At 37.2% G+C, this 26994-nt stretch overlaps 1 protein-coding gene across 1 annotated transcript in view; it reads left to right on the top strand.

The window, feature by feature from the left end:
• The first annotated feature begins 1290 nt into the window (after positions 1-1290).
• Positions 1291-26994, top strand: part of LOC121729481 (probable cytochrome P450 6v1) — a 55276-nt gene continuing 29572 nt past the window's right edge. Inside the window, exons 1-2 of the mRNA XM_042118004.1 lie at positions 1291-1505; positions 1610-1925. Coding sequence (XP_041973938.1) covers positions 1319-1505; positions 1610-1925 — 503 coding nt within the window. The 5' untranslated portion in view covers positions 1291-1318. The remainder of the gene's footprint in view (positions 1506-1609; positions 1926-26994) is intronic.

A 26994-nucleotide genomic window follows, 5' to 3' on the forward strand; every position in this document is an offset into this window, starting at 1 on the left:
CCTTTATTCTCGTTTGCCCCCCTATTACTACTCCTCCTAATCGTTTAGTAAGTATATGTGTGCAAGCTTTCGCCAATGTTTGAGTATTATCGGTACACACTAATTACCCATGAGTGCACGCTCACGCTACAATAAATAGACAAATTAAGAAAAAGCGTCACGGTCAAAGGGAAAAATGCTCACCCAAAAAGTGGTGGGGCGCGTCTTCGTGGATTGCACAGACTATAATAACTTATAAGTGACATTACACCTCGTAAAGTTAGTCAGTAACAACCGCCTTTCTAAATCCAGGACCAAGTCTATTAAATATCAAGAACATATCGAAGCAATATGATCTAGATAACGCTGGTATAATAGGGATGATGACAAGGTCAAAGATGAGCGAATTTCATTAATAAAATAAAGAAATCACGGTAAAAAATAAGTGTCCCAAAATTTCCGCTTGATAGCATTTGTATTTTTTTTGTTATGCGCCTTCAAAGTTCGATATTCAAGTCGATTTTTTTTTCAATTAAATTTCTTAATATTTGTATACAATTCGATAACTTATGCAATTAAAAGCAACTTTTGTTATGAAACCACTTTCATAAACGCAATATTTAATATACCTGTCGAATAAAGTTGTCTCCCGATGCGTACAAACTACGAAAGATTGACGTCATACTTTCGTAGCACTTTGTATGGAGCGTTTCGGGCAGGTCCTTTTTATGAGATATTTGAATTGTCATATCTTGGTGAATTTTTAAGCTATCAGAGTCATTCTTTCAACGATGTTTCTATTTTTTGAGTGTCTTTCAATTACCGATAAGAAAAAAAATTAGTCATCATGACTATTACCGGGATATGTTTATTTCGTCCCTAACGGTAGGTTAATATCGATCCCCTGACGATCGCGCCTATTTCCGGTATCCAATTCGTGAACTAATATTTGACAGGCAATTCTAGTGTAGGAGCTAGTGGCTAAATAATGCATACGACGGTTTTGGTGACGGTAGACGGTTTCACTGAAAAGGCGGGAAGTGGTTTTATACCGTCCAAAGTACTTTTGAAGTAAACAAAAGCGCTCTCTCTTCCTGTACTCTAATAATAACACAAGTCACAAAAACCCTAGAGGGTTCTAATTATTGATGCACAATAAAATGCCAACAAAATTTCAGTCTAATTCAGTGATTCATGAAGCAGTAGAATTTCATTTCTTCCATTATTAGTGTGTAATGTGTCAAGCTAGCGAACGGTCGTGCTCCACGTTACACACGCTGCAGATATTAATTAATTAATATTTCGCGAATCACGCGGCACATTGCCGCTGCACGTGACCATGGCACTCGTGGCCAACGAGTTGCTGGCGTTTATCCAGCACGCCATCGACACCATGGATGAGGTCAGCATCATGCAGATCTGCAAGTCTTCCTTCACCAGCGAGGAGATTTTCCAAGGGAAGCAGCTGCTGTATGAGACGCTCGGCCAGAGCGCGAACATGCCGTCGCGACGAAAAGACGGAACCGAAAGAATAAGAATAAGAAAAAGAACATTTTTATTTTGTCACCACACAACACAATATTTAAAACACAATACATACTTAATATTGTGTGATGTCAAAAGGTGAATAAAAGGAGCGTGCAGGACATCATCTCCCTGCTGAAGCAGACGGATCCGGATGAGGTACTGGCTTTTGTGGCTAAACAGCTGCATAAGCTGCCGCCCGTCACGCTGGACCACGTCGACGTCGTCAGCCTACTGAAGGACATCAGGTTCCTGAAGGAAGAGCTGGCCGGAGTTCGGGGTAGATTGCAGGCGTCGGAATCTATCATCAGTGACCTACGTAGTGAATTATCACAATTGAAAAGTAATAATTCATTATGTGGGTCACCTGACGCTGCATACGTAACCCGACGCCGAGGCGCACAGGCGATCACGTTTAGCCCGTCAGCATATTTATCGGACGGGTCAACGAACACCGCCGCTGCCGCCCCCGCCCGCGTTCCCCTCCCGGTTGCACCGACGCTGAGTCCACAGGCGACTCAGCATAACTACGCGACTGTTGCTGGTCGCCCCGCACCTTCCCTGCGGGCGAACAAAAATGGGGAGAATGAGAGCCGTAAGGCTTCGGAGAGCCGTAAGTCCACGGAGAGCCGTAAGTCTGCGGATAGCCGCAAGGCTACCAAGAGCCGCAAGGCCAAGTCTTCTCAACCTGGCAAGGACGAGAGCAGGGGGTGCCCGCCGCCCGCAACCATCGCGGCACCGCGCCCTATATACCTGAGCTGCGTCTGCGGAGCGAGGTCCCCGCGACGCCCCTGTACATATCTCGCCTGCACTGGTCCATGAAGGTCGAGGACGTCGTCAACTACATCAGTAAGAAGACATCCCTTCACTTGAGGGTCGAACGTCTGCAGTCTCGCCACAAGGTCAACTTCAGTTCCTTTGTGGTAAGAGTACCGACGCATCTTCTGTCGACCTTTGAAGCGGAGGAATTCTGGCCGACTGATGTGGTCTACCGAAGGTTCCGGGGAAGACTCCGGAATGAAGCGCGCGTCACGTCGCCGGTAACGCGTGATAAAGTGTAGTTATTAACCCCCGGTTTCTGAAAGGTCTGTAAAAACACTGATCAACTAACACTGCTGTTAATTTAGCATGGATTTCAAATCAGTTTGAGTTTCTGATACATTGATCAGCCGAAAATTAACTAATCTATGATAATTTTTAATTTGACTAGCTATATATTTGTTTGTTTTCGTTCATTTCTTTACTATTAACTATCAAAAATGCAAATTAAATGTCAAAATAAGGAATTGCAGACTGTCATTGCTTTTAAAAATGTTCTGGTAATTTCAAATCTGATACTTTTTGAAACATTGATCAGACGAAAATTAACTAATCTGTGATAATTTTGATTTGATATGCGATTTGTTTATTTTCGTTCATTTGTCAGAATTCCGAATTTCAATTTTTCAGACTATATCGAATCCTAAGTTCTTCTTCATTATAGAAATAAATTGATTATAATAATATACATTTTTTGCAAATAAAACGAGTACTGCAAATAAACAGTTTATTTGCATAATCGACGTATTTCTTACGAATTTTTATTAAAACTTCATAATAAATGTGTTTACGAACCTTATAGTAACGTAGTTTCAAAGAGAAAATATAGATTCACATAAAAAATAAATTGAATTCACAAGTTAATTCACCCATAATTACCGATTAGTTGACAAAGCTTTTGACAAACCTTTAATCTATGACTACGGCTTGACAAGCGTTTCGGAAACCCAAAATGGCGGTTGACATATCGTTCTCGAGTCAAATTGAACAGCTACCGTCATTTGACGCGCTGATCAAATTAAACTAACTAACCGTGCTTCTAGCAACCCAATTGTTACTTGACAAGAGATTTAACAGGCGATTAGTTAATTTTAGTGTTGATCAGCCTTTCAGAAACCGGGTGTAAGTGTATATAATTCATATGTATGTTTGTCATTAAGGTATATATTGTATGGGCCTATGTAGCCTGCTATAAATAAATAAATAAATAAAAATTATGACATTAATTGCAAGTGGCATGCAAATACAATTAAATACGCAACAAAATTCACAACACAATGTATATTTATCAAGTTTCTTTGGCCTACTTACTGATAAAATACCCGCTCTAGCGTCTCTAAACTCCTGAACATTAATTCTGCATACAAAATTGATTGTGTTTACCTAGCAGTCTTGTTAGCTAGCTCTTAGTCTATGGTGTTGCAGGATTAACAAGGACCGGTGATAGAGAGCTTCCGGCTTACACGAAATTTATCTTCTATAAGTGAATTCGCGACATTATGACTATGCTAAAACAAGAAAACATTAATATTTAATACTGCAGTACACGCGTGGACTACCATGGTAGACCAGGGTCACTTTTTTCAGCGATATTTTTTCAGTAAAGCTCGCTAGAAACTTGTCATTTCAGGTAATCCTCGTTTGATAAATTTGACAAAACCTCAGTACCTCCTATAACCTGATAGTCGATTGAAATTATAGATATTTAGCATAAAAAACGCTGGACTACCATAGTAGTCCGCGCGAGTATTGGTGTACTTAATTCAACCATGTATGTTTTTTTTAATTATTGATTTATAACGCTTTTATTATTTATGATTGTACATTTTATGCATTCATACTAAAATTAATTTGATTACAAACACTAAAATTCAATTTTTTGATAAGATATGGTGACCTGTAAGTATTGACGTCATAACCATATTATGACTAACCAGAAACATAGGAAATCTCACGAAATTGCAAAAATATAATTAAAAATTCATAAATAATACATATTTAACTAGTGTAAAGTATTTAATTAATCAACAAATAAACTATTTTGTAGTTTTCACAATGAAAACTTACCGCCATCAGTGCCGGTTGTCTAATTTCCTCGTCAGGCTTTTGATGTGAATTTTGAAATGGAAAATTGTGATCTAAGTTGGCTGCTGTAACTAAATAAGCGATCAAGAGTAATACAAGTGACAAATATTGACCAGTTTTGTAAACCCCAGTCTATGAGTGACACTTGTATGAAAATAAGCTAATACGGTGACTTCTGAAGTTTAGGGTCGTTTATTCTTAGAAAAAAATAATCAAAATATAGAAATAATTGAGTTTATAAATAGAAGAAATAACTTATAAGTATTTTATGTAGCAAAAGTTAAGGATATTTTAAGAATCCAACATGATTTAGCCCCACCGATAAGACGTATGGGGCAATGTCAACGCTGCATATTAGCCCAAATTTGATCGCCAAGAAAGTGGTGATAGATTTGTCATTTCTGTTTTTTTTTTATGAAATAAGGGGGCAAACGAGCAAACGGGTCACCTGATGGAAAGCAACTTCCGTCGCCCATGGACACTCGCAGCATCAGAAGAGCTGCATGTGCGTTGCCGGCCTTTTAAGAGGCAATAGGGTAATAGGGGATGGTAGGGAAGGGAAGGGAATAGGGGAGGGTAGGAAAGGGAATAGGGTAGGGGATTGGGCCTCCGGTAAACTCACTCACTCGGCGTGAAACAGCGCAAGCGCTGTTTCACGCCGGTTTTCTGTGAGAACGTGGTATTTATCCGGTCGAGCCGGCCCATTCGTGCCGAAGCATGGCTCTCCCGCGTATATATTATATATTTTTACCTATAAGTAGGATCGAATCTTGAATAATATAAAACAAACAAAAGTCTAACTTATTTTAGTGTCACGTAAGGAATACACATGTTGTGATTTCATCAGTACCATTTTTGTCAAATTTTCATAGAAATTCACAAATTTGTTGATTTTTCAGTAATTTAATAATTAACTAAATAGTTTTTGATTATAGAAGTAAGTTAATTAATTATATTTTTGATTTTATTTGTCATTTTAATTAAATAAAAATTATTATGAAAACAATTAAGATTTTTAGATGGCCTACCATGGTAGGCCACGCGAGTACTCGTGTAAAAGAAAGGGGCGCGTGTACTGCAGTGTTAAACGCGTCAATTTTGAATATTACTATCCTTAAATTCTTAGTCAGTCATAGCAAAATACACAAAATAACGAACAGCTAAATAACATTAGCCTCAGACCTACTGAGGGTAATATCTACATCTTACACGCACTTACACACACAGATGCATAAAACTACACTACTTTGGGTGATCTGCCGTGTGTCTACTTGCTGGGCAGCATCATAGTCACACTCACGCCTACATGCGGATTTCATGACATCGGTATGTTTTTTTTTAAATTTAATAAGGGGGCAAACGAGCAAACGGGTCACCTGATGGAAAGCAACTTCCGTCGCCCATGGACACTTGCAGCTTTAGAAGGTGCGTTGCCGGCCTTTTAAGAGGGAATAGGGTAATAGGGGAGGGTAGGGAAGGGAAAAGGGTAGGGGATTGGGCCTCCGGTAAACTCACTCACTCGGCGAAACACAGCGCAAGCGCTGTTTCACGCCAGTTTTCTGTGAGCCCGTGGTATTTCTCCGGTCGAGCCGGCCCATTCGTACCAAAGCATGGCTCTCCCACGTCAAAAATGGGTATCAGTCTAATTTTGCCTTACTTTTTATTGGTTCTCGTTGCTTATGAAATGTGTACTAGATCATACAAGGAACGAACACACATAAATATTGCTATCCTATCAGGGTACTGATGATGAAGGCTTAAATTCCCGAAATTCTTTTAAATAATGATCAATAATTAATTTCCATGACATTAATCATGGAGGGTTTGCTAATTGGCGAAGTTAGAGCGATGTTGGGCGAACAATGTCGGATCAGCGGTTCTCATTCGCTTTTATTCGAAAATAGAATTAGAGGTCTTTTTTAGGAATCATTTGCAAATCCAATTTGCGACCTAAACAGAATGGGGAAACTTGTGTGGTTTTGGAGGAAGTTTTGAAATGCAATACAGCCATAGGTATATCAAGTAAGGGATAAAATGTGTGATTTATGGCATGGCCCTTTTTCAGCGCTGCTATTTCCATTTAGACCGCAACGCGACGCGTAGATGCATTTCTTAATTTGTATGGATTTGACAGATTTGCATAGTGCAATTGAGATTTTGAAATGCATACTACGCGTCACGTTGCGATATAAATTGACCCTTGCAATTAAATCTACATATATGAAAAGCAAATACTTGCCGAAGCATGACTCTAATAAAATAATAATTATTATTTTATTATTATTTTATTAGAGTCATGCTTCGGCAAGAATGGGCCGGCTCGACCGGAGAAATACCACGGGCTCACAGAAAACCGACGTGAAACAGCGCTTGCGCTGTGTTTCGCCGAGTGACTGAGTTTACCGGAGGCCCAATCCCCTACCCTTTTCCCTTCCCTACCCTCCCCTATTTCCTTCCCTACCCTCTCCTGTTCCCTTCCCTATTACCCTATTCCCTCTTAAAAGGCCGGCAACGCACCTGCAGCTCTTCTGATGCTGCGAGTGTCCATGGGCGACGGAAGTTGCTTTCCATCAGGTGACCTGTTTGCTCGTTTGCCCCCTTATTTTATAAAAAAAACATGCACCTATTATTTTTTGCTTGTTTACATGGAATAAGTTTAGAAAAGCACAGATGTAAATTGGATTTTTAGAAATTACAAGGGGTACTTTGAATTGCTGAAAAATCCAACGAGTCTGCGCAAAGAAATTGCAGACAACTTAATAGAGTTGTATGCTTATATTTTTTATTTAAAACAATAGCGACAAATCTTGTCAGACATAAGAAACACAGATAGCATTAACAACCGAAAAAGTACTCCCGTGTCGAAAGCGGCTTTGGCCGGGAGCCAGGGAACTTTCGAGAATCGGAAGGAGTTGTCGAGTTTTTTGGAGGACAGGTAAAACATTAAGTGATAAGTGCACCGGAATATCTTGGTACAGTCGCAAACATTTAATATAATCAACATTCAAATAGTCAAATAAAATATTAAGAATGTTGAAAAATATTCGAAATCTGAATTTCATACATGCCGAATGCGAATATAAGAACATTTTTATTTTGTCACCACACAACACAAAACACAATACATACATAATATTGTGTGATGTCAATAATGTACTATTATCATCACCTTTATAAGTGTAAGTGTTCCACCGTGAGTTTTTCGCGTTAACTTTCTGCCACGTACAGAAAACTCTGGAACGAACTGTCGCCAGCAGTATTTCTTACCATTGCGATCTGCAAACCTTCGAGAAGTGAACTTTAATAACTCCCACACCGGTTTCGGTGACGGTAGTCGGTTTTATCGGAACTAGGCCAGTTACGCAGGACTAATTTTGTAGTGCCCAAGTGTGTACGCAGTACGCAAGGGCACTCTCGATTCCTTTTACTCTCGACGGACGACTGGCGCGAGTTCAGGCGCAGAACCGACTTTTTGTATGCACATCCAACGCATGGATCATCTCACTTGTCAGACAATCAGGTTATCAGCCTGCATTGTCCTAACCAAACTCGGAATTAACATGTTTCCAACGCGGGAATCGAACCCATGACCTCCGAGTCAAGAGCCACACTCTAAACCACAGGACCACGGAGGCGTTTCACTTTGTTATATCCATGAGTGCATGTTACTATATCAGAAAATTCCCAAAAGCAGTATCGTTAAAAAGTAACGCTCAAAAAGCGTAAAGAGCCTTTGGTTCTACGTCCAGGATAAAAAGCTTTCACACCTATTTTCTACGTAACGTTAAAAGGAAAAAGTAAAGAAAAAAGACTACTAAAAAGAAGACAAATCTTGTAGTCACTATTATTATTAACGCTTATTCCCGTGGTGCTTCCCCACTTCAGTTCTTTGACTTTCGGTCACTGCAACTTTGTGCTTTCTCCCGCTTTATATGGGGAGGGAATCTGGAATTCTTCCTACTCCTCCTATTTTCATCTGATTAATTTCGTTGCGGGTCCCAAGACAGCTTGTCCCTTGGGCTACCTGAGATCATATCAAAGGGTTTTTGTGGTTGGATACCGCTGTCGATCCTGGCGACACAGGAGATACAGTGGTGGAATTGTGTGGTGGGCCAAAGCCCTTAAAAAAAAGACAAATCTTGTCTAGATTTGTCAGGCAAATTGAACCTTGAGACCTTAAAAGTTCTCAAAATGATGAAGGAAAGTTGTAATATCTTAATTGAATCGAGCGAAACGAATCAACGAAATAATTTGTTTCCACAAACAGAACTCACCAACTTCACTGATTACTTCCCGAAGAATAAATAAAGTAAATCAAGTTCTTGACTTTTGAGTTATGTTTTATAACTCCAAAATGACTTATAAATTGTAATAGACAAGAATAACTCCATTTGCTTTCAAATTAATTTATTTAGACCGTATAAGATGATCTACCTACTTATTACAACTCTAATGTTTAACTAAAACTCGAAAGAAAATATTTTGCAAAAGATTTATGAAAAAGTTTTGGTGAAAAAAATGTGATAAATGCAATACACCTTATACCTTTAATACACAAAGCTATTTTGTACCTATTTATAAAAAAAAATAACCATAATCTTCTCTTATATATAAAAATGGATTATCAAATGTGTTAGTCGCGCTAAAACTCGAAAACGGCTGAACGGATTGGGCTGATTTTAGTCTTAAAATATTCATAGAAGTCCAGGGAAGGTTTTAAAGTGACACGAAATTCACCGGGACAGCAAGTATTATTATATTTTGTACTTTTATTTATAACTAGCTGTTGCCCGCGACTTCGTCCGCGTTAGCATAGTAGATCACATCCCTAATAATTATTTATTGTACAAAAATATTCAATATTATACAGAATTGGCTTTCCTACGATTTTATTATATATAGATGTTCCGCGCGGCTTCGCTTGCGTAATTTAGGAATTTCACGCAACCGTACATTTTGCAGCAAAAAATAGCTTATGTCCCTTCACGTGGTCTATTCTTTATGTTTGCCAAATAACATAAAAATATAATAAGCAATTCCATATAATTTCCCCCGTTTTTTCCATATTTTCATCTATTTCTTCACTCCTATTAGTTTTAGCGTGATAAAATATAACCCATGCCTACCTCAATGAATGGGCTATTTAACATTGAAAGAATTTTTCAAATCGGATAAGCAGTTCCTGAGATTAGCGCGTTCAAATAGACCCTTTCATATAATTTCCCCCGTTTTTTCCACATTTTCCTCTATTTCTTCGCTCCTATTAGTCTAAGCGTGATAAAATATAGCTTTTAACCTTCCTCGATGAATAGGATATCTAACACTGAAAGAATTTTTCAAATCGGACCAGTAGTTCTTGAGATTAGCGCGTTCAAATAAGCCCTTTCAAATAATTTCCCCCCGTTTTTTCCACATTTTCCTCTATTTCTTCGCTCCTATTATACTTAGCGTGATAAAATATAGCCTATAGCCTTTGTCGATAAATGGGCTATCCAACAGTAAAAGAATTTTTCAAATCGGACCAGTAGTTCCTGAGATTAGCGCGTTCAAACAAACAAACTCTTCCCAATTATAATATTAGTATAGATTTTACTTTAGTTGAAGAACCTTGTTTGTCGAATTAGGTACAAAATAGTTTTTACTGATTTCTAAGCACATCTTTTGTCACTCTCACTTGATATATAAATAATATTATTATATAACTATATTACAAACAAAAAAAATGTTGGGAAGCCTATATTTTATAAAACCTACACTATATTACGGAATAGATCATCTTAACCCTATTGGTTTGGTCTCGAGGGAACTAATATCTTGAATCTCTTTTTCAAGACACCGACTAAAAGGGTTTGAATGACTTTCGGAGTATACAATATACATGGAACCATCGCCTACTTCACTCATGGGTATAAGAGTATCATTTACGCGAGTTTTTAGGAATAACATGAGGTAACCAAAGAGTAAAATTCGTATCTATAAGCTAGACTAGCGACCTGCCCCGGCGTCGTACGGGTATAACATATAAAGCCACTGAAAAAAATATTAAAATCGGTAGCATAACCTTCCTCAATAAATGGGCTATTTAACACTGAAATAATTTTTCAAATCGAACCAGTAGTTCCTGAGATTAGCGCGTTCAAGTTAGCCCTTTCAAATAATTTTCCCCGTTTTTTCCACATTTTCCTATATTTCTTCTCTCCTATTAGTTTGAACGTGATATAATATATCCTATAGCCTTCCTCGATAAATGGGCTATCTAACACTTGAAGAATCATCAAAATCCGTTGCGTAGTTTTAAAGATTAATGAGAACAAATGGACATGAGGGAAAAAAGTGACTTTGTTTTATAATATGTATAGAAGACAATAACATCATAATATGAAATAACTTTTACAGAGCAAAATAGTGCAAAAACTTATGTCTCTGCTGCATTCATTTGATTTATAGAACATGGCTGATTGGCACTACATGAACTACAAAACCTGGAATTGCAATCTACAAGAATCGTAGACTGTAAACGTTGCAATGCACACGCAGACAGACAGTCAGACACATTCTTATATAAACAGACTCGCTGTTCTCTGGGACATTGTAAGAGCAATAGGAAATCGTACAGGAATAGTGCAATTTCGCACGTGAAAAAGTAATAGCTGACCTAAAATGGTCACATTTTGCAATTCCTCTCAAATCAATTCAGTAAATGAATTGTCAAAACTGTCAAACTGGCGAATGTCAAATTAGTACGAATTACAAGATCATAATTATAAAGCAGAGTGACCATTTTGCGATTTAAAAAAATTAATCATAATAATAATATTATGATTCTCCAAAGCGTTCATTTTAGCCCCGTAGGTCTATGTCTTTTTCTGTTTTTCTGCTTTCTCATGTAACAAATAATTATTATTTGCAAACAAATCTTATTTTTAAAGACCTAAGCTATTGCTTAGGTCTTTAATTTTCTTTTTGTCCTTTCAAATTTTCATATTTGAAAGGACAAAAAGCGCAGAGCTTTGTTATATTACAATACTAGACGCATGCAACTCCGTTGCGACTTGCGTGAAATTTCGTTTATCGTGCGTGAACCGTATATTTTTCCAGGGTAAAAAGTAGCTTATGTCCTTTGCCGGGACTCCATGTATCTCCATATTATTTCAGCAGCGTGAAGAGATAACAGACAGACACTCTTTCGCATTTATAATATTAGTATGGATTGTAGTAAAGTATACCAAGGTTACCCCTTAACTAAGATTACTATCGGTTTCTGTAAATCGCTGCGTACAATTGATCCCTAAGCCTGCGATTGTAGCAGATACAGACATAAATTAGGACGCGGAAGTTATTCTGATAAATGACGTCATAAATTTCGTGTAATTCATCGCCTGTCAAAGTTTTCAATTCCACTTCTGGTCGGCTGAGCTCCTGAAGATCGCCGATATCTAAATTGAATCGTTTCCGTGGTATATTTTGAGATCTAGCATTTATTTTATTCAACTACCTACGCCCCACGGTGTTACCCATGATTTATTTGAGAAAACAAATTGTGATTTTTACCTCGGTAAAAAGTACCTAGCCTATTTATTAATCAAGGGTATCGACAATTAGTTGACGGACCTGCGTCATTTGGTCGGGTTATGTCAATTATTCAATGATAATCGTTGGGTTTGACACATCGCGACCAAATAGCGTAGGTCCGCAATCTGCATATGAATCAATTTTTCTTATAGTACCACATACCTAAAAGTTTAATTCGGCCGTCTGTTAAATTGTACTTAGGTTACACAGGGGATGCGGTCCTGAACCAGCATCCTCTGCAGGGCTAGCATAACAACAGTAGACATAGGAAAGAATCGACATACTGTCCAGATTGTTATCGACGAAATAGCGGATTTCCATTGTCTAACTGTCACTTTGTTTTGTCTAACTGTCACTTTGTCTATTCTTCCGTAGAAAGAAACCGTTTCTATGGTGACCATGCTACGCCTGCTGGAGTTACACTCAACATGATTGCAGCTTTCTAATTTCAACTACTGGCAATAACATCCTTGTAGGATTGCATGTTTTTTTGGAACGTAAAGTTGTAACGACACCTTTTTATTAGTACCTGCATGGTAGGGGCAGAGGGCGTTGATAGTTTAGTTTTTTTTTTAATATTGAATCTTAAATACTGTTAGACAAATAATACACGGCCAGTCTGTCATCACTCATCATTAATTGACTTAATTAATCTGAGACTTCGCAGGAATTATGTCTAAAAAATAAAGTCAATATTTTTGACAAAAGAATATCAATAGAAAAGCGTTAAAAATTTTAAACTTTTGTTTTTAATTCGAATTTTGACCATTAGCTATGTCCACACTGTGCACTTTCATTTTCAATTATTTTCGTCATCAACTTTCATATTGGCGCATTCAATAATTGAATGCGTCAAGGAACGCAACGCCACTATTGTCATTTTTTAAGTTTTGGATACGGTCAGAGGGCATGCGTCGCGGGCATGCCTCACGTTCGCTGTTGACTGCGCTACCCTTGACGAACAGAAAAAGGCACAGTGCGGACAAAGCTATTGGGTGATCTGTAGTAATGAGAAATACTATTTATAACTTTGTTCCATCCGGGTGTCCCTTGACACCTTGAGTTTTTTTAATCTTTAGTTTGGCTTTCGTTTTCATCATTACGCAACAGATGTCATTACTTGCTCTATTTGGGACATAAAATAGAAAATTTTATTTCGACATAAAATTTGAAACACTGTAGGTATCAGCCAAGTTCGTTCAGCATACTTGTATTAAAATGTATTTACCTATCTATCGACGATTTACCTGGAATGAAGCCAATATGTAGTTGATTGCCTGTATTGAGGATTTTAGACTTACGTAGACTCCTTATCAACTGGTAATTTAAAACTAGTTACCCACAACTTCAAGTTGAGGAAATCATGCCGTAACCTATAATTTTCTGGCCCAAAAAGGCTATATCCTCGTTATTGGGCAACTTCTATAATAATATTATGTGACAATTTAATTAAAATCAGTCAGCGCCCATTGCCCAGAGTCCTAGGGTGTGCTAGGATGCAAATATGATGACCTAACACTTTACTCTTGTAGACATCACACTAATATTATAAAGGCGAAAGTTTGTGAGTTTGTTTGTTTGTTACTTCTTCTAGCCTAAACGGCTGGAGTGATTTTACCAAAATTATTTTGGAGTTAGTTGATACCACAGAAATAAATCAAGATAGAACGGCTAAGCGGGTGGAGTACGCGTGTTTCAATTTTGCTCTGTCGTGCAAGATTCATTGAACGTTCATTCAGTCAGCGCGCACGTCTCGATTTTATTACACCGGAGCGGTTGTGCAAAAATGCCTCATTGTGCAGTGTCTAATTGTAAAAATAGAAGTACGAATCGGTCAAAAGGAGGCATTTCTTGCCACGGGTAAGTAATATGTTTTAACTAAAAGCAAAGCAAAAATTGACACAAGCGATTCTTTAGCAACGGACGCGCGTCGCCGTACTATCTTGATTTGATTTACTTCTGTGGTTTATACCCTGGATTAACACAGCAGTAATAACTGAAAAATATCACAATTTATTATGCCTAATAAACCGCAGGTAACAGTGCGGGGCATACTAAGTGTATTATAAATTAAAAAAAAGAAATAAAATCCTTAGTATGATTTTTATGAAATTTCATATTATGGTCGGTAGCATCTGCAACATAAAAAAGTTCAAAACAGTGAGGCTCTTTAGCATAATATTGTCACAATACCATAAAATCCTTTGCAACATAATATGAGAACAACACTTAAAGACACGTATATTTCATTCCGTTTCGCGTTACAACACAGTGGATGCAAATGCAATTTTCTCGGAGCACCCTGTCAACAAATACAGGCCGCGAGCTTGTTACTTTTCACTGTTATTAGATATTATATTGCGCTGTTATGCCTTGTTGAATGGTAAACGAGGTTTCATGTTATTGTGCATAATATTATCTTTTTTAATAAGTCTTAAGTACCTGGATGACCGAGCTTTGCTCGGTATAGCAAACATTCATTGACTTCGTGTAATCGTGTTACTTAACAACGCCATCTGCTGGAATAGCTTTAGCTGTTGTGTCGTTAAAGCAATTAGTTGCTCACAAAATAGTATTATTATTCGCCAATAGATGTCAGGAAGAGTCATATTTTTCAGATTATCGATAAAACACGAATAAAAAGAAATTTTCTAAAAATAGATTCCTAGCTATATCGATTTATCGCCCCCAAAACCCCCTATATACTAAATTTCATGAAAATCGTTGGAGCCGATTCCAATATTCCAATTATATACATAAAATATTTATATGCAAGAATTGCTCGTTTAAAGATATACTTAAGTAAGATATTGATTTTGGAATTAATCAGAATTAAAAGTTAGTGTCCTACAGCTGGTTGTTTCTTTTTGAAAGATTAAAAGCAAATGGCATGTATTTCTTTGTGTAGGTAATTTGTTTGTCAGCAAATTCCTTCCTCAAGGCTGGACTGGCTGGACGATTTGCTTTCAGTAAATGTTTATTGATTCTCAGACCGACCATTTCATACTCGAAACAAGCGCACAATCCTGAAAAGTGCTCTCGAAGTGTGTTTGAAATTTGGACGTTCTGAAAGGAGTTGTTATTATAACATTGGAAATGACACCACCTCACTTGATCGGCAGAATTTCCTTTAAGGCTCTAAAGCATATTTCCACAACGTATATGGCAAAGCAAGCTTGTCAGATCAATTAGTAATAATAACCTATAAAGTTCTACGTAATATATAAATATACAGAATTTTACAGGTACTTAAATTCCAATAATTGTCACCTAAAGATCTACCCTGTTCGAATTTCAAACAAGACCCAGCAAAATTTTTGATACCAACGCATCATTTCTCGAATCATATTGACTCTTATCGCGTTGTAATAGAGTGTAAGTTCCAGCGTCTATGGTTGGGAAATAAAATATTTAAAGCACATCATCTGGAGGGCCGGGTTTGATTAAGGGTCGGGTAGGGACGTGGACAATCTGTTCGTTATTTAAATTAATTAGGTTATTTACTATCCGGTCAGTAATACTTGTTTCTAACAAAATATACTACCTAATTGGGTTGCTTGTTGGTAGAGAAAATACTTTTAAGTCTCAATTAGAGTTTTCTTTTTAACTTTAAAAAAAATAATTGTTATAGGCATGCAGTGCCATTCGAACTTTCGAGTCATCATCATAATCCTTTCTCTAGATCCTTGTAGGTCAATCACACATTTCAAACTCGGAAATTGAAATGAAAATAGTGACTAACAATACATTCCTAAAATGATCTAGAGAGATGAGTATGGACTATGTAATGGTGATGATGATGATGATAATGACAGCTGAGATTGTGAAGATGCAATGCACCTGTTATTTAAAGAGAAACGAAGGCAGGTTAGGTAAAGTTCCTAATTTTAGTCACAACTAAATTTTATCATAATATTTTTCGAAAAATATAGTATAGATAAATGTAGATAAAATATTCTATCAAAATACATAATAGTTGACATACAAAGATATATAGCACAGAAATAGGTTTGGTCCACATGTGTCACAGTCAAGTTTTTATTCAAATAGCCTGCGGTAACGTATGCGGGCGAAAGATAATTTGCCATGTACACAGACCACCAAAACATATATGTTTTACCCAAAATATGTGAAACGATATTTGTGTTATTGATTCGATGATTATGACATCGATTTTTATAATTCGATTTGATATTAAATTGGTTTCTAATATAATAATGTTCACATTATTTGCGCCCGATCGTAGTAATAATGCATCGCAAAAAAGACAATTCATAAAAGATAAAATATTAAGCGATTTATTTGCCTAGTTAGTGCTACATTTTTAAAGTGTTCAGTTCTTATTACAATATAACGCGTTTATTTTTTGATAAATATATTACACAAAGAGGTGCAGATATATTTGACAAACTAAACTAAATGCCTGCTCCAAATTTGAATGGCTCGTTTAGAAGATGCATCGCAACGACTTCACGACGTTACAAAGTGAATTGACCCCAAAGTTGCTGAATTTGGGACTAAATTTGTGAAAAATTTGGTCTCTGTAGAATCCCCCAATGTGGAATTTCTCTACTTAGTTCATACTTAATTATTCAAATTATCTTTTTGACGTTTCTGACTGGTGTCAACGTTACTGTCACTTATATTAGAAGCGCACGAGACACAACTATGAATCCAATACGCTGCAGTCTCTTTGATCGCCTACTCTGTGCCAGCCAAGGAAAAATGGGAGGCTGCGAGTCTCGGGAGCCGCGTGGTCCGTACTCCGTACCCTTTACTTAAATATTATTTTCTTTCATAATATTATTTCACTCTCACTTTTTACTTCAGATGAATACTTATGCTTATCAAAAATGGTCGTTGGTGGGTGGAATCTGAATGTGTTTAATAATTACTTGGAAAGTTTATTTTTGGTAGTTTTTGCTTTTATCTATACTAATATATATCTATAATAAAGAGATAAACTTTATTTGTTTGTTTGTTTAATTGTAACGAATAGGCTCAAAAACTACTGGACCGATTTTAAAAATTCTTTCACTATTCGAAAGCTACATTATTTACGAGTCACATAAGCTACTTTTTATTTTGGAAAATATAGGGTTCCGTAAGATATTTCAGTTTTTCGGAAACAACCAGAAAATTTACTTATTTTGCGTACGCTGCCTAAACTATAAAAGATAGAACCATACAATGTTCTAAGTAAATGTAGATCTTATAAATATCTACAAAAATGTCCGCGACACTTTATACCTATCCATGTTAAGTGAGGCACAACAACCATTTTTTTATTTAAAAATCTTGATATTTTTTGGACTACATTTAAATGCATTTATTTTACTCATGCTAATAATCCTTATCAAAATTAATTATTTCGTCTCTAAATACAGTTTATGTAGACAATATTTGGTCTTTGAATGATTAAAATTGGACGTTTGGTTTAGAAGTTATGGCGAAATTAAAATATTGCGATTTACATTTTACGTCCGTTTCGAAGTGGGCGCTACCAAGGCGGGGGGGGTGCGCTCGCGGGAGGGGAGTTTAGATCTATGAGTATTGACTATTGAGTAGTAATGTATCTGTCGCAGCCGACTAGTTTCAATAGCCGTTCAATCAAACAGCTAGCCCTTTGACTGAACAACGCCATTCAATCATACGTCTAGCTTTTATATTGAATATTTTAGTCGCTCAAAACGTTCAACACTACAGCTGATTCAAAAGCCGCCGTCTAATTGAAGTAGTTCAGCGCGCACCGCTGCGGCGCTAGGTGCGTTTTATTTACAATATGGCGTCAACTAAGCAGGTGTTTGTTGGTTTTTGTGGTTGTTTTTTGGAAAGAAAGTAGTTAATAAAAGTTACAAGTGTTATTAAAGAGACAACAATTGTGGAGGCACATACGAGTGAATTAAAATTTAACAAATATTCGAGGAGAAATTACGGGATTATGAAATGGATGGACGCAGCCTCCCCCGAAAGGGGGGTTCGGGGGGCACAGCCTCCCGTCAAAACAAAAACAAACACAATCCAGAAAGCCCAAAAGTTGGTTAGGTTAGATTAGAACTTAGACCACAACACAGAGGGAGCCGAGCGAGCGCAGCGAGCGTGCTGCGGCAGCAGCCGGCGACCGTCGGCAAATAAAAGGGGGGCTCGGGGGGCGCATCCCCCCGCCAAAACAAAAACAAACCAGTTGGCTAAGCGTCGTCTAGCTGTAGTGTTGAACGTTGTAGTCAACAAGTCGGCTGAACGACGTATAGCCGTGTGATTGAATGGCGTTGTTTAGTCAAAGGGCTAGCTGTTTGATTGAACGGCTTTTTAAACCAGTCGGCTGCGACATATCTATCAGTAGTATCGACGCGCGACGGAGAGCTGACGACCAAATCAGTCATGTTACATGTAGCTTCAGCTGTTTTAAAACTCCGTTAGCTACTTCCCTGAACAACCCTTTCTGATAATCTGCGTGCTGGCAGGCCGTAGGCAGTGGGTGTGGGAGTAGTGGGGTGGGGAAAAAAAAATGTAGGTTCAGCTGTATTCAATCTCCGTTAGCTACTTCCCTGAACAACCCTTTCTGATAATCTGCGTGCTGGCAGGCTGTGGGCGGTGGGTATGGGAGTAGTGGGGTGGGGAAAAAAAGAAAAAATGTAGGTTCAGCTGTATTAAAACTCCGTTAGCCACTTCCCTGAACAACCCTTTCTGATAATCTGCGTGCTGGCAGGAAAGGGTTGTTCAGGGAAGTAGCTAACGGAGTTTTAACACAGCTGAAGCTACATGACTGATTTGGTCGTCAGCTCTTAGTCGAGTAGTAGTAGTAGATCTATGAGTAAACAAACAAAGTTTACCTCTTTATAATATTAGTATAGATTAAAAACTCATTTATTCAGTGAGGGACATTGGCTATATATTTTTTACCCGTGCGAAGCCGGGGCGGGTCGCTAGTCTTATATATTTAAACGAGCAATTCTTGTATATATATTTATATATATAATTATATATCTTGTATATATAATTGGAATCTCGGAATCGGCTTCAACGATTTTCATGAAATTTAGTATATAGAGGGTTTCGAGGGCGATAAATCGATCTAGCTAGTAATAATTTTTAGAACATGTCATTTTCATCGAATACCGAGCAAAGCTCGGTCAAATAGCTAGTACTTACTTATATCAGATCAAATAATATATGATCATCTTTGGATGTGATGGAATCTAAATCAGTCCATCTATACTTCCATACTTAATATTACAAATGCGAAAGTGTGTCTGTTCGTCTGTATGTCTGATACCTCTTCACGCCCAAACCGCATATTATACAGAATAGTTTTTATCATGGGAAAACGTACTTTCCCATTCGATAAAATATTATGGCGTCGTACAAAGTACAAAATACAAATACAGTTTTTTCGAAACAGGTCGCGTTAGTAATATAATTAACGTTTGACACATTAAAATATTAATTTTAATATGTTTTAGCACAAACAAGAGCATTGTTTACGAACAATGCTCTTTACTAAAATTTATACCTATAGCTTCATTTTACCTTAATGTGTGCTGATAACGAAATACAGGTAAACAATTCGGCGCGTCTAACAAAATGACTGATTAGCGATCGACGACAGCCATTTTAGATAGTACGTGCGCATTAATTTGCCTCCTGACAGCGTCAATTTGGCGGGAATTTCTAAATAAAGGCACGGGTAATGAATGTTGTTAATTAACAGAAAATTCGCCAAATTCCATTACACCATTATCGGGAACTAGATAGCAGTTATTTCATCACTGTCCAAAATATCTAATTTAGCACTAATATACTACAATTTAATATTATAATTATAGCGCTAGTGTAATTAATAATAAATTCTGACCATGAACACTAATGTTGACAAGTCAGGTGGTCTGGGTTCTTAGGGTTCCGTATGATGACGTCGATGTCTGTCCGTCTGTCTGTCCGTCTCTCCGTCTGTCTGTCCATCTGTCTGTCTGTCTGTCTCCAGGCTGTAACTCAAGAACGGTAATAGCTAGAGAGTTAAAATTTTCACAGATTATGTATATCTGTTGCCGCTATAACAACAAATACTAAAAACAAAATAATATTAATATTTATCCCATATAATAAACATATTTTTATTGCCCTTTTTTTTTTGCTTGTTTTTCCTTTATAACGATACGGAGCCCTTCTCTGTATGATTGTAGTTTACATATTTAGCTATCAAATGCGACTTTTTTATTATGTTCATAGGATATTTACATGATGAGTATTGGTCAAATTAGTATGAGAGCCTAAAAAATAAAATGGCTGCCATTTCCCAGCCGTGAGAGAGGGAGAGAAAAAAGAGCCATTTCGTCGATAAAAATGCCATATTTTATTGTTGTAAATTGGTAAATATTATAATCTTAAATAATTTAATAAAAGTTACTTAAGAGGCAACTAGCACCATTTGTTTGTCTGTAAGAATAGAAATATATTTTGTATCTGTGCTTGTCACTGTCATTCAATAGTTTTTTTAATTTGCTCTCTTGCATTTTTGCCTCCCTTGCAAAACGTGTGTCCGGAATAAAGATACCTATTCAAAAATTATAGTAAAATTTACTTATTTATTATTCATAAAACCATTTCAACATTTATAACATCAAAGGATCGGTCACCGGTGTTGGGACACATTTGTTATTAATAAACATTTATAGCTCTTACCTATGAACCAACAGCATTTTATAACGACAAAGAATCAATATTAGAAAGCCGCTATGTGGCCACCGTGTGTCCGCTCAGCTGGACACAAACAAGGAATCATAGTGCGGTGCTGTGACATATTGTAGGTACCCGGGTAAAGCCCGGTACACCACCCGGATATAGAGAGCCTGGATAGGCTGAAAATGTTTTAGAAGGTAGCTTAGAAATCCAGATTAGTATTATAAATGAGAAAGTGTGTTTATTGCGATATTTGAGTTCAAGGAAAGGACATATGAGTATCCTATTATTTGGCGCGGGAGAGCCATGCTTCGGCACGAATGGGCCGGCTCGACTGGAGAAATGCCACGGGCTCACAGAAAACCGGCGTGAAACAGCGCTTGCGATGTGTTTCGCCGAGTGAGTGAGTTTACCGGAAGCCCAATCCCCTTTTCCCTTCCCTACCCTCCCCTATTTTCTTCCCTACCCTCTCTTTTTCCCTTCCCTACCCTCCCTTTTTACCCTATTCCCTCTTAAAAGGCCGGCAACGCACCTGCAGCTCTTCTGATGCTGCGAGTGTCCATGGGCGACGGAAGTTGCTTTCCATCAGGTGACCCGTTTGCTCGTTTGCCCCTTTATTTCATAAAAAAATCCTACGTATAATAAAAAGTATTTTGTCCCGGAAAACATATACGGTTGTATCGGGTCGCCCGCCTAAATTGGCTTATATCCGATGGTATAAGCCAATTTTGGCGCAATGAAGTTGCAGGCGTCATCTACTAGGGTTTTATCCCACCCAATTACTAGCAGCTAATTTAATTTTCACTTTTCCGATGACGCAGAAGATTGATGAGGCATATGAGATGTTAGTTCTGTCCCTTATTTCTCGCCAGTCGGTTTGGTTTATCAGTCAAAGAGATTAATAAGCACGCAACTCTTTTTATAACTGAGTTGAACAGTTGACCGGCTCGTCTATCCAAAGGTAAAGCGTTGGCGGTAGGATCGGTTTTGTACTTGACCATCCATGAGTTGAAAAAAATGTTTGTCAATCAGAAACATTCAGACAACATTATTTATCTTTACTTTAGAAATCAAACCCTTCCAAGTCGAAAGCCTAGTTCATAGTTACTGATCATTGAGGAACTAGAATAACTAGTAATAGTACTTGTTCTATTATCTATTCTGTGGTAATAGCTAAATTATACGGTGAATACTAAAGGACGAGCAGTATTTCTGGACTATTATGACCTGCAAACCTTCAACAATAGAGCGTATTCCCTTTTAAAAGGCCGGCAACGCCATTGCAACTCCGATGTTGAGAGTGTACAAGGGCGACGGAAGTTGCTTTGCATCAGATGACCCGTTAGCCTCCCAATGTCTTTGTCCACACTTTTGTTCCTCAAGGGCATGCGTTATAGCACAGTCAACATCGCACGTGAGGCATGCCCGCGACGCTATGACACTTTTCTTTCTAACGCGGGTGGATTTTGACGCATTCAGTTATTGAATATGCCAAGCGAAAGTTGAATAAAAAGATGATGACGAAAATGGAAGATGAAATTGCATAGTGTGGACAACAACTTACGTAGCATTTCCAGTCAGCCTACATCCTCGTGGGCCGTACCTTGTATCTGGGTGATCCATTTTTTATGAATAACTGCCCGCCGGAGGAATGTAAACCTCACTGATTCTTTACACGGCCCTGATTTACTACGCAGCGTTATCTGCTTTGAGATTTACGCTGAAAAAATAAAACGGTTAAATGGATTCGTGTGATTGCAGGTTTTATGCCAATCTGCTTTTATTTGCAGTTTGGCTATTTATTATGTTACATGAAAAAACTACGCAGCCAAAAAGTATTTTGAAAATGTATTTTTAAATCAGGTTTTTAACATGCTATTTCAACGATTGGTAATATAAATAAAAAAAGTTTTAAATTGTTTTTGGTTTCGTGATTATTAAGTACAACAAAAACAAATACGTTGATTATTACAAGGTAAAGTTGGTTTTCCGAATATAATATTATAAGTAACGCCTCCGTGGTCTAGTGGTATAGAGCGCGGCTCTTGACTCGGAGGTCGTGGGTTCGATTCCCGCGTTGGAAACATGTTATTTCCAAGTTTGGTTAGGACAATGCAGGCTAATCACCTGATTGTCTGACAAGTAAGATGATCCATGCGTCGGATGGGCATGTAAAAAGTCGGTCCTGCGCCTGATCTCTCGCCAGTCGTGTCGGTCGTCCGTCCCACTGGGTTATGAGAGTAAAGGAATAGAGAGTGCTCTTGTGTACTGCTACACACACTTGGGCACTATAAAAATTACTCCTGCGTAGCTGGCCTGGTTTCAATGAAACCGGCCACCGTCACTAAAACCGGTGTGGGAGCTATTATTATTATAATTTATAATCGCTCAATTATATACATTTTACAAGTATACAAAAAATAATCTATTTTTTAAAACCTCTCTTTTTTCGTTTAAAACATTAATTATTTATCCATATCCGTATGACAGATGGTTCGGTAATAGAAAGTAACAAACAAAACTGCCTTTAACTTCCTCCTCCCTTTTGCATATTCAGTTAAAAATCACGCTGAAATTCAGCATATAAAATGAATTTTAATGTTCAGCTCCACACGATATTCTGAAGGTGTCCCTTTATCGCGGTCAAAACCTTACTTTACAGTAATAAGGGCGTAGTTAAAAGCCTTTTTGGCGCTGAAAAAAGCTCATTAAATATAAAAAACAGTTCAGTGCTCGACTTTTGGTGACCTTAGCTGAAATTGAAAAAGAGTATGAAATAGAATAATATTTTTGCGTTGTATATTTTTAGGGTTCCGTAGCCAAATGGCAAAAAACGGAACCCTTGTAGATTCGTCATGTCTGTCTGTCTGTCCGTCCGTATGTCACAGCCACTTTTCTCCGAAACTATAAGAGCTATACTATTGAAATTTAGTAAGTAGATGTAGTCTGTAAACCGCAATAAGATTTTGATACAAAAATGGAAAAATTATTAAAAATTTTAGGGGTCCCCATAGGCACAACTGAAACAAAAAAAATGTTCATTTAATCTATGCGTGAGGGGTATTTATGGATAGGTCTTTAAAAATCATATTGGGGTTTCAAATATCATTTTTTTCTAACCTGAATAGTTTGCGAGAGAGAGAGATAAAAAATATATGTGATGTACATTACTATAAAAACTGCCAAAGAAAATTGGTTTGAACGAGATCTAGCAAGTAGTTTTTTTATACGTCATAAATGGTAAACCTTAATTTAACATTCATTAAATGAACTGAAATATAAAAATAAATCAAAAACATTATAATTTCATAAACATAAACCTTATTGCTACTGCGAAACTCTTCATGGGTGAGTCCAACTCGCACTTGGCCGCTTTTTTACTTAGTGGTCAGTAATGAGTGTGTAATAATTAAAAAAAGAAAAAAGATACTTTTACTGTTTATTTAACTGTAAGTTTAATTTGGAGTATGAGTTTACAACAGTTGACTATGAAACAAAGGCTTGCGTATAAGATGCAAACTCAAATAAATAAGGGAATAATCTACATCATAAACAGTTGTCCATAAAAGCGTCTGGCGAGTGGAGGACAATGAGAAGTTTTCTAATAAATCACTGGGTAGCTTCTGCGGATACAGCTTCATAACGGCACCCCTCACACCGAACTGTAATCTTTGATTGAAGGATTAAAGTTAGTGTTTTGATTAGAGTCATAAAACAAAGGTCTAAGAGGGATTTTTACTTTATTTTAAGTGTATGACTGACCGAATTGTAATCATTGATTAATGGATTAACATTAGTGTATTAGAGCCGTTAAGCTTAAAGAGTAATTTTTATTTTGTTTTGTGTGTGTAACTATTACATTGGTATCTCATTCAGGTTTATAAAAGGGTGTGTGTTAAATTGACAGAAATACTTTATCAACTATAATTATTAATACTAAGTAGAGACCGATTTTCAGGGCACTGCTAAAATAATTGATAAAATATACATTTAAATTATGTTGGAATTAATCGGTTCTTGATTTGAAATATCAACAAACTTATATCACAGCTTTGTTGTGGCAGTTTTAAGGACAATAACAAAGTAATTATTACCACCCATTATCTTCATATAATATATCGTTCAAATATTCTAAGCTGTTTATATTATATTAGAACAAGTATTTAACAACATTAATATACTTATAACTTAGTATAAAATATAAAGAGATTAATCACAAATAAATAAGACATTTAAATGTAATAACTTCAAAATATAAAAAAAGTCACTGATTTTCTTCGGTGTGTGAGGCGGAATCGAAAAATGAAGCAAAACAGTTGTTGTTTGGTAACGCGATTTATCCGCGGTTCCAGCCTCGGCTAAGTACAGTCATGTTTCAAGTTTCATTTAACTCTATACTTAGTACTTAAGCTTGTTTGTGGTTCCGCATTACATACTGGGGGCACGGTGGTGCTGAGACGAGCTTATGTTTACTCCTGTAGTAAGAAAAATTAAATTAAATGTAGGCCGCCGGCGCAGCGTGGGGGAAGAAGTAATATCCCTGTCTCACTCTACATTCCAGCGAATATGTATGCATGTTCTGCTTCGTTTTTACTTCTGCCGGAGTTCAAGCACACTTCTGAAGTGCAAGCTACTGTTTTTATTAGGGCTAACCCACACGTACCACAACCACACCACAACCACACGACGTGGTCGGGCGTATAATTTGTATTGTAAATGAACTGGACTATTCACACGTACCACATTTTGCAGTCGTTGTCGACCACTTGTGTGATACCGACCACATCGCAACCACGGCCGACCACATCGCAGCCACAACGTTGCATCGATGCAAAGACAGTGCGCGCGCGCGGGCGGTGCGCCCGCGCTCTTCCCCCCCTCCGTTTCATTGACTTTCGTACGTAACCATATCGCAACCACTGGCGACAACGATACCACGTCGACATTTTGTCGGAACCACAACGCAACTACAAAAATCTGCAGCGACACCATTCACACGTAACCACTGCTCGACGACATTTTGTCTTTGGGATGTGGCGTGGTTGCGGTACGTGTGGGTTGGCCCTTAGAGAACGTGAAAAAATAGCCTATAGCCCAAATTTTAATCTAGAAAATTCCACAAAGTTCTAGAATATTCAATCTAATAAATCCTTAAAACACTCTAATCCCTAACGTAACATCTAAGCCCCTTTCGATAGACCACGAAACTATTAGCTCTCAACATTCTATTGGAAACCATTTTACTAGCGTCCAGAGGGCGGAGTGTAAATTTATTTTAGCGATATCGTTATTTTAGATTTGGCTTTATTTATCACTTTAGAGGCCTCTCGGCTTAATGGTCTTTCTTGATACGAAAAGGCTGTAAAGGAGGTAAAACACCTTTTTATTTATTTACTGATAAGATTGACTGCCTGACCTGACAAACGAATATTTGCATGAATGCAGGCAGCATTGGCGCAAAGATTCAATTCACCATGCATTAACCGATTTTTTCGACATCAAATTGCCCTATATCCTTTCGCGGCAATCAAAGTATCCCTTTGCCAAATTACATCAAAATAGATTCAGTGGCTTAGCGTAAAAAAGAAACAGGTATAAAGACATTGTAATATAATACGTCATTCTTATTAGATCAATTAGCTAATTACGCTAACTCATAAAGAAAAAAGTATTGCAATCCCAGCCCAGCCCCATTTTCCTCATTTAAATTGAAGACTTACTTATTATATTAATGAAATAAAAAATTTAATACAATAAATGGCAATTATAAATAATCGCCTTTTGTATATGAAAGGAGGAATTTTTTGGAGAAGCGGAATGGAAAGAAAATTTAACAGATTTAGTAATATTATTTTGAGTTCAATATAAAATATAAATAATTATTATTTTAAAACTATCTAGTAAGAACTCTAATAACAATGTGTTTTTATACTTTGATTGTCTTTATATTTTTAAATTATTATATTTCTACATTGTAATGTTTGTAACAAAATGTGTTTTTTTGTAAATAATAATAATAATAATAATATCTATGGACGCTTCACACCACGCCAGTCTGGGCCCGTGCTAAGTACCTAAAGGACTTGTGTTACAGGTACCAGACAACGGAAATATATTTAATACTTTTATACTATACATAATATATTTAAGATTTTTATTATATCATACACATATTTAATACACATCCAGACCCGAGTACATTGAAAACTTTTTTGTTCCGTCGGCGGGATTCGAACCCGCGACCCCCGGCTTGAGCTACCAACGCGCTCACCACTGAGCCACAGAGGTCGTTTAGTAAAAAAAAGTTTTACTGTCGTTTACCAGTATCGAATACAG

This window comes from Aricia agestis, chromosome 8, assembly GCF_905147365.1.
Source record: "Aricia agestis chromosome 8, ilAriAges1.1, whole genome shotgun sequence".
Lineage (NCBI taxonomy): Eukaryota > Metazoa > Arthropoda > Insecta > Lepidoptera > Lycaenidae > Aricia > Aricia agestis.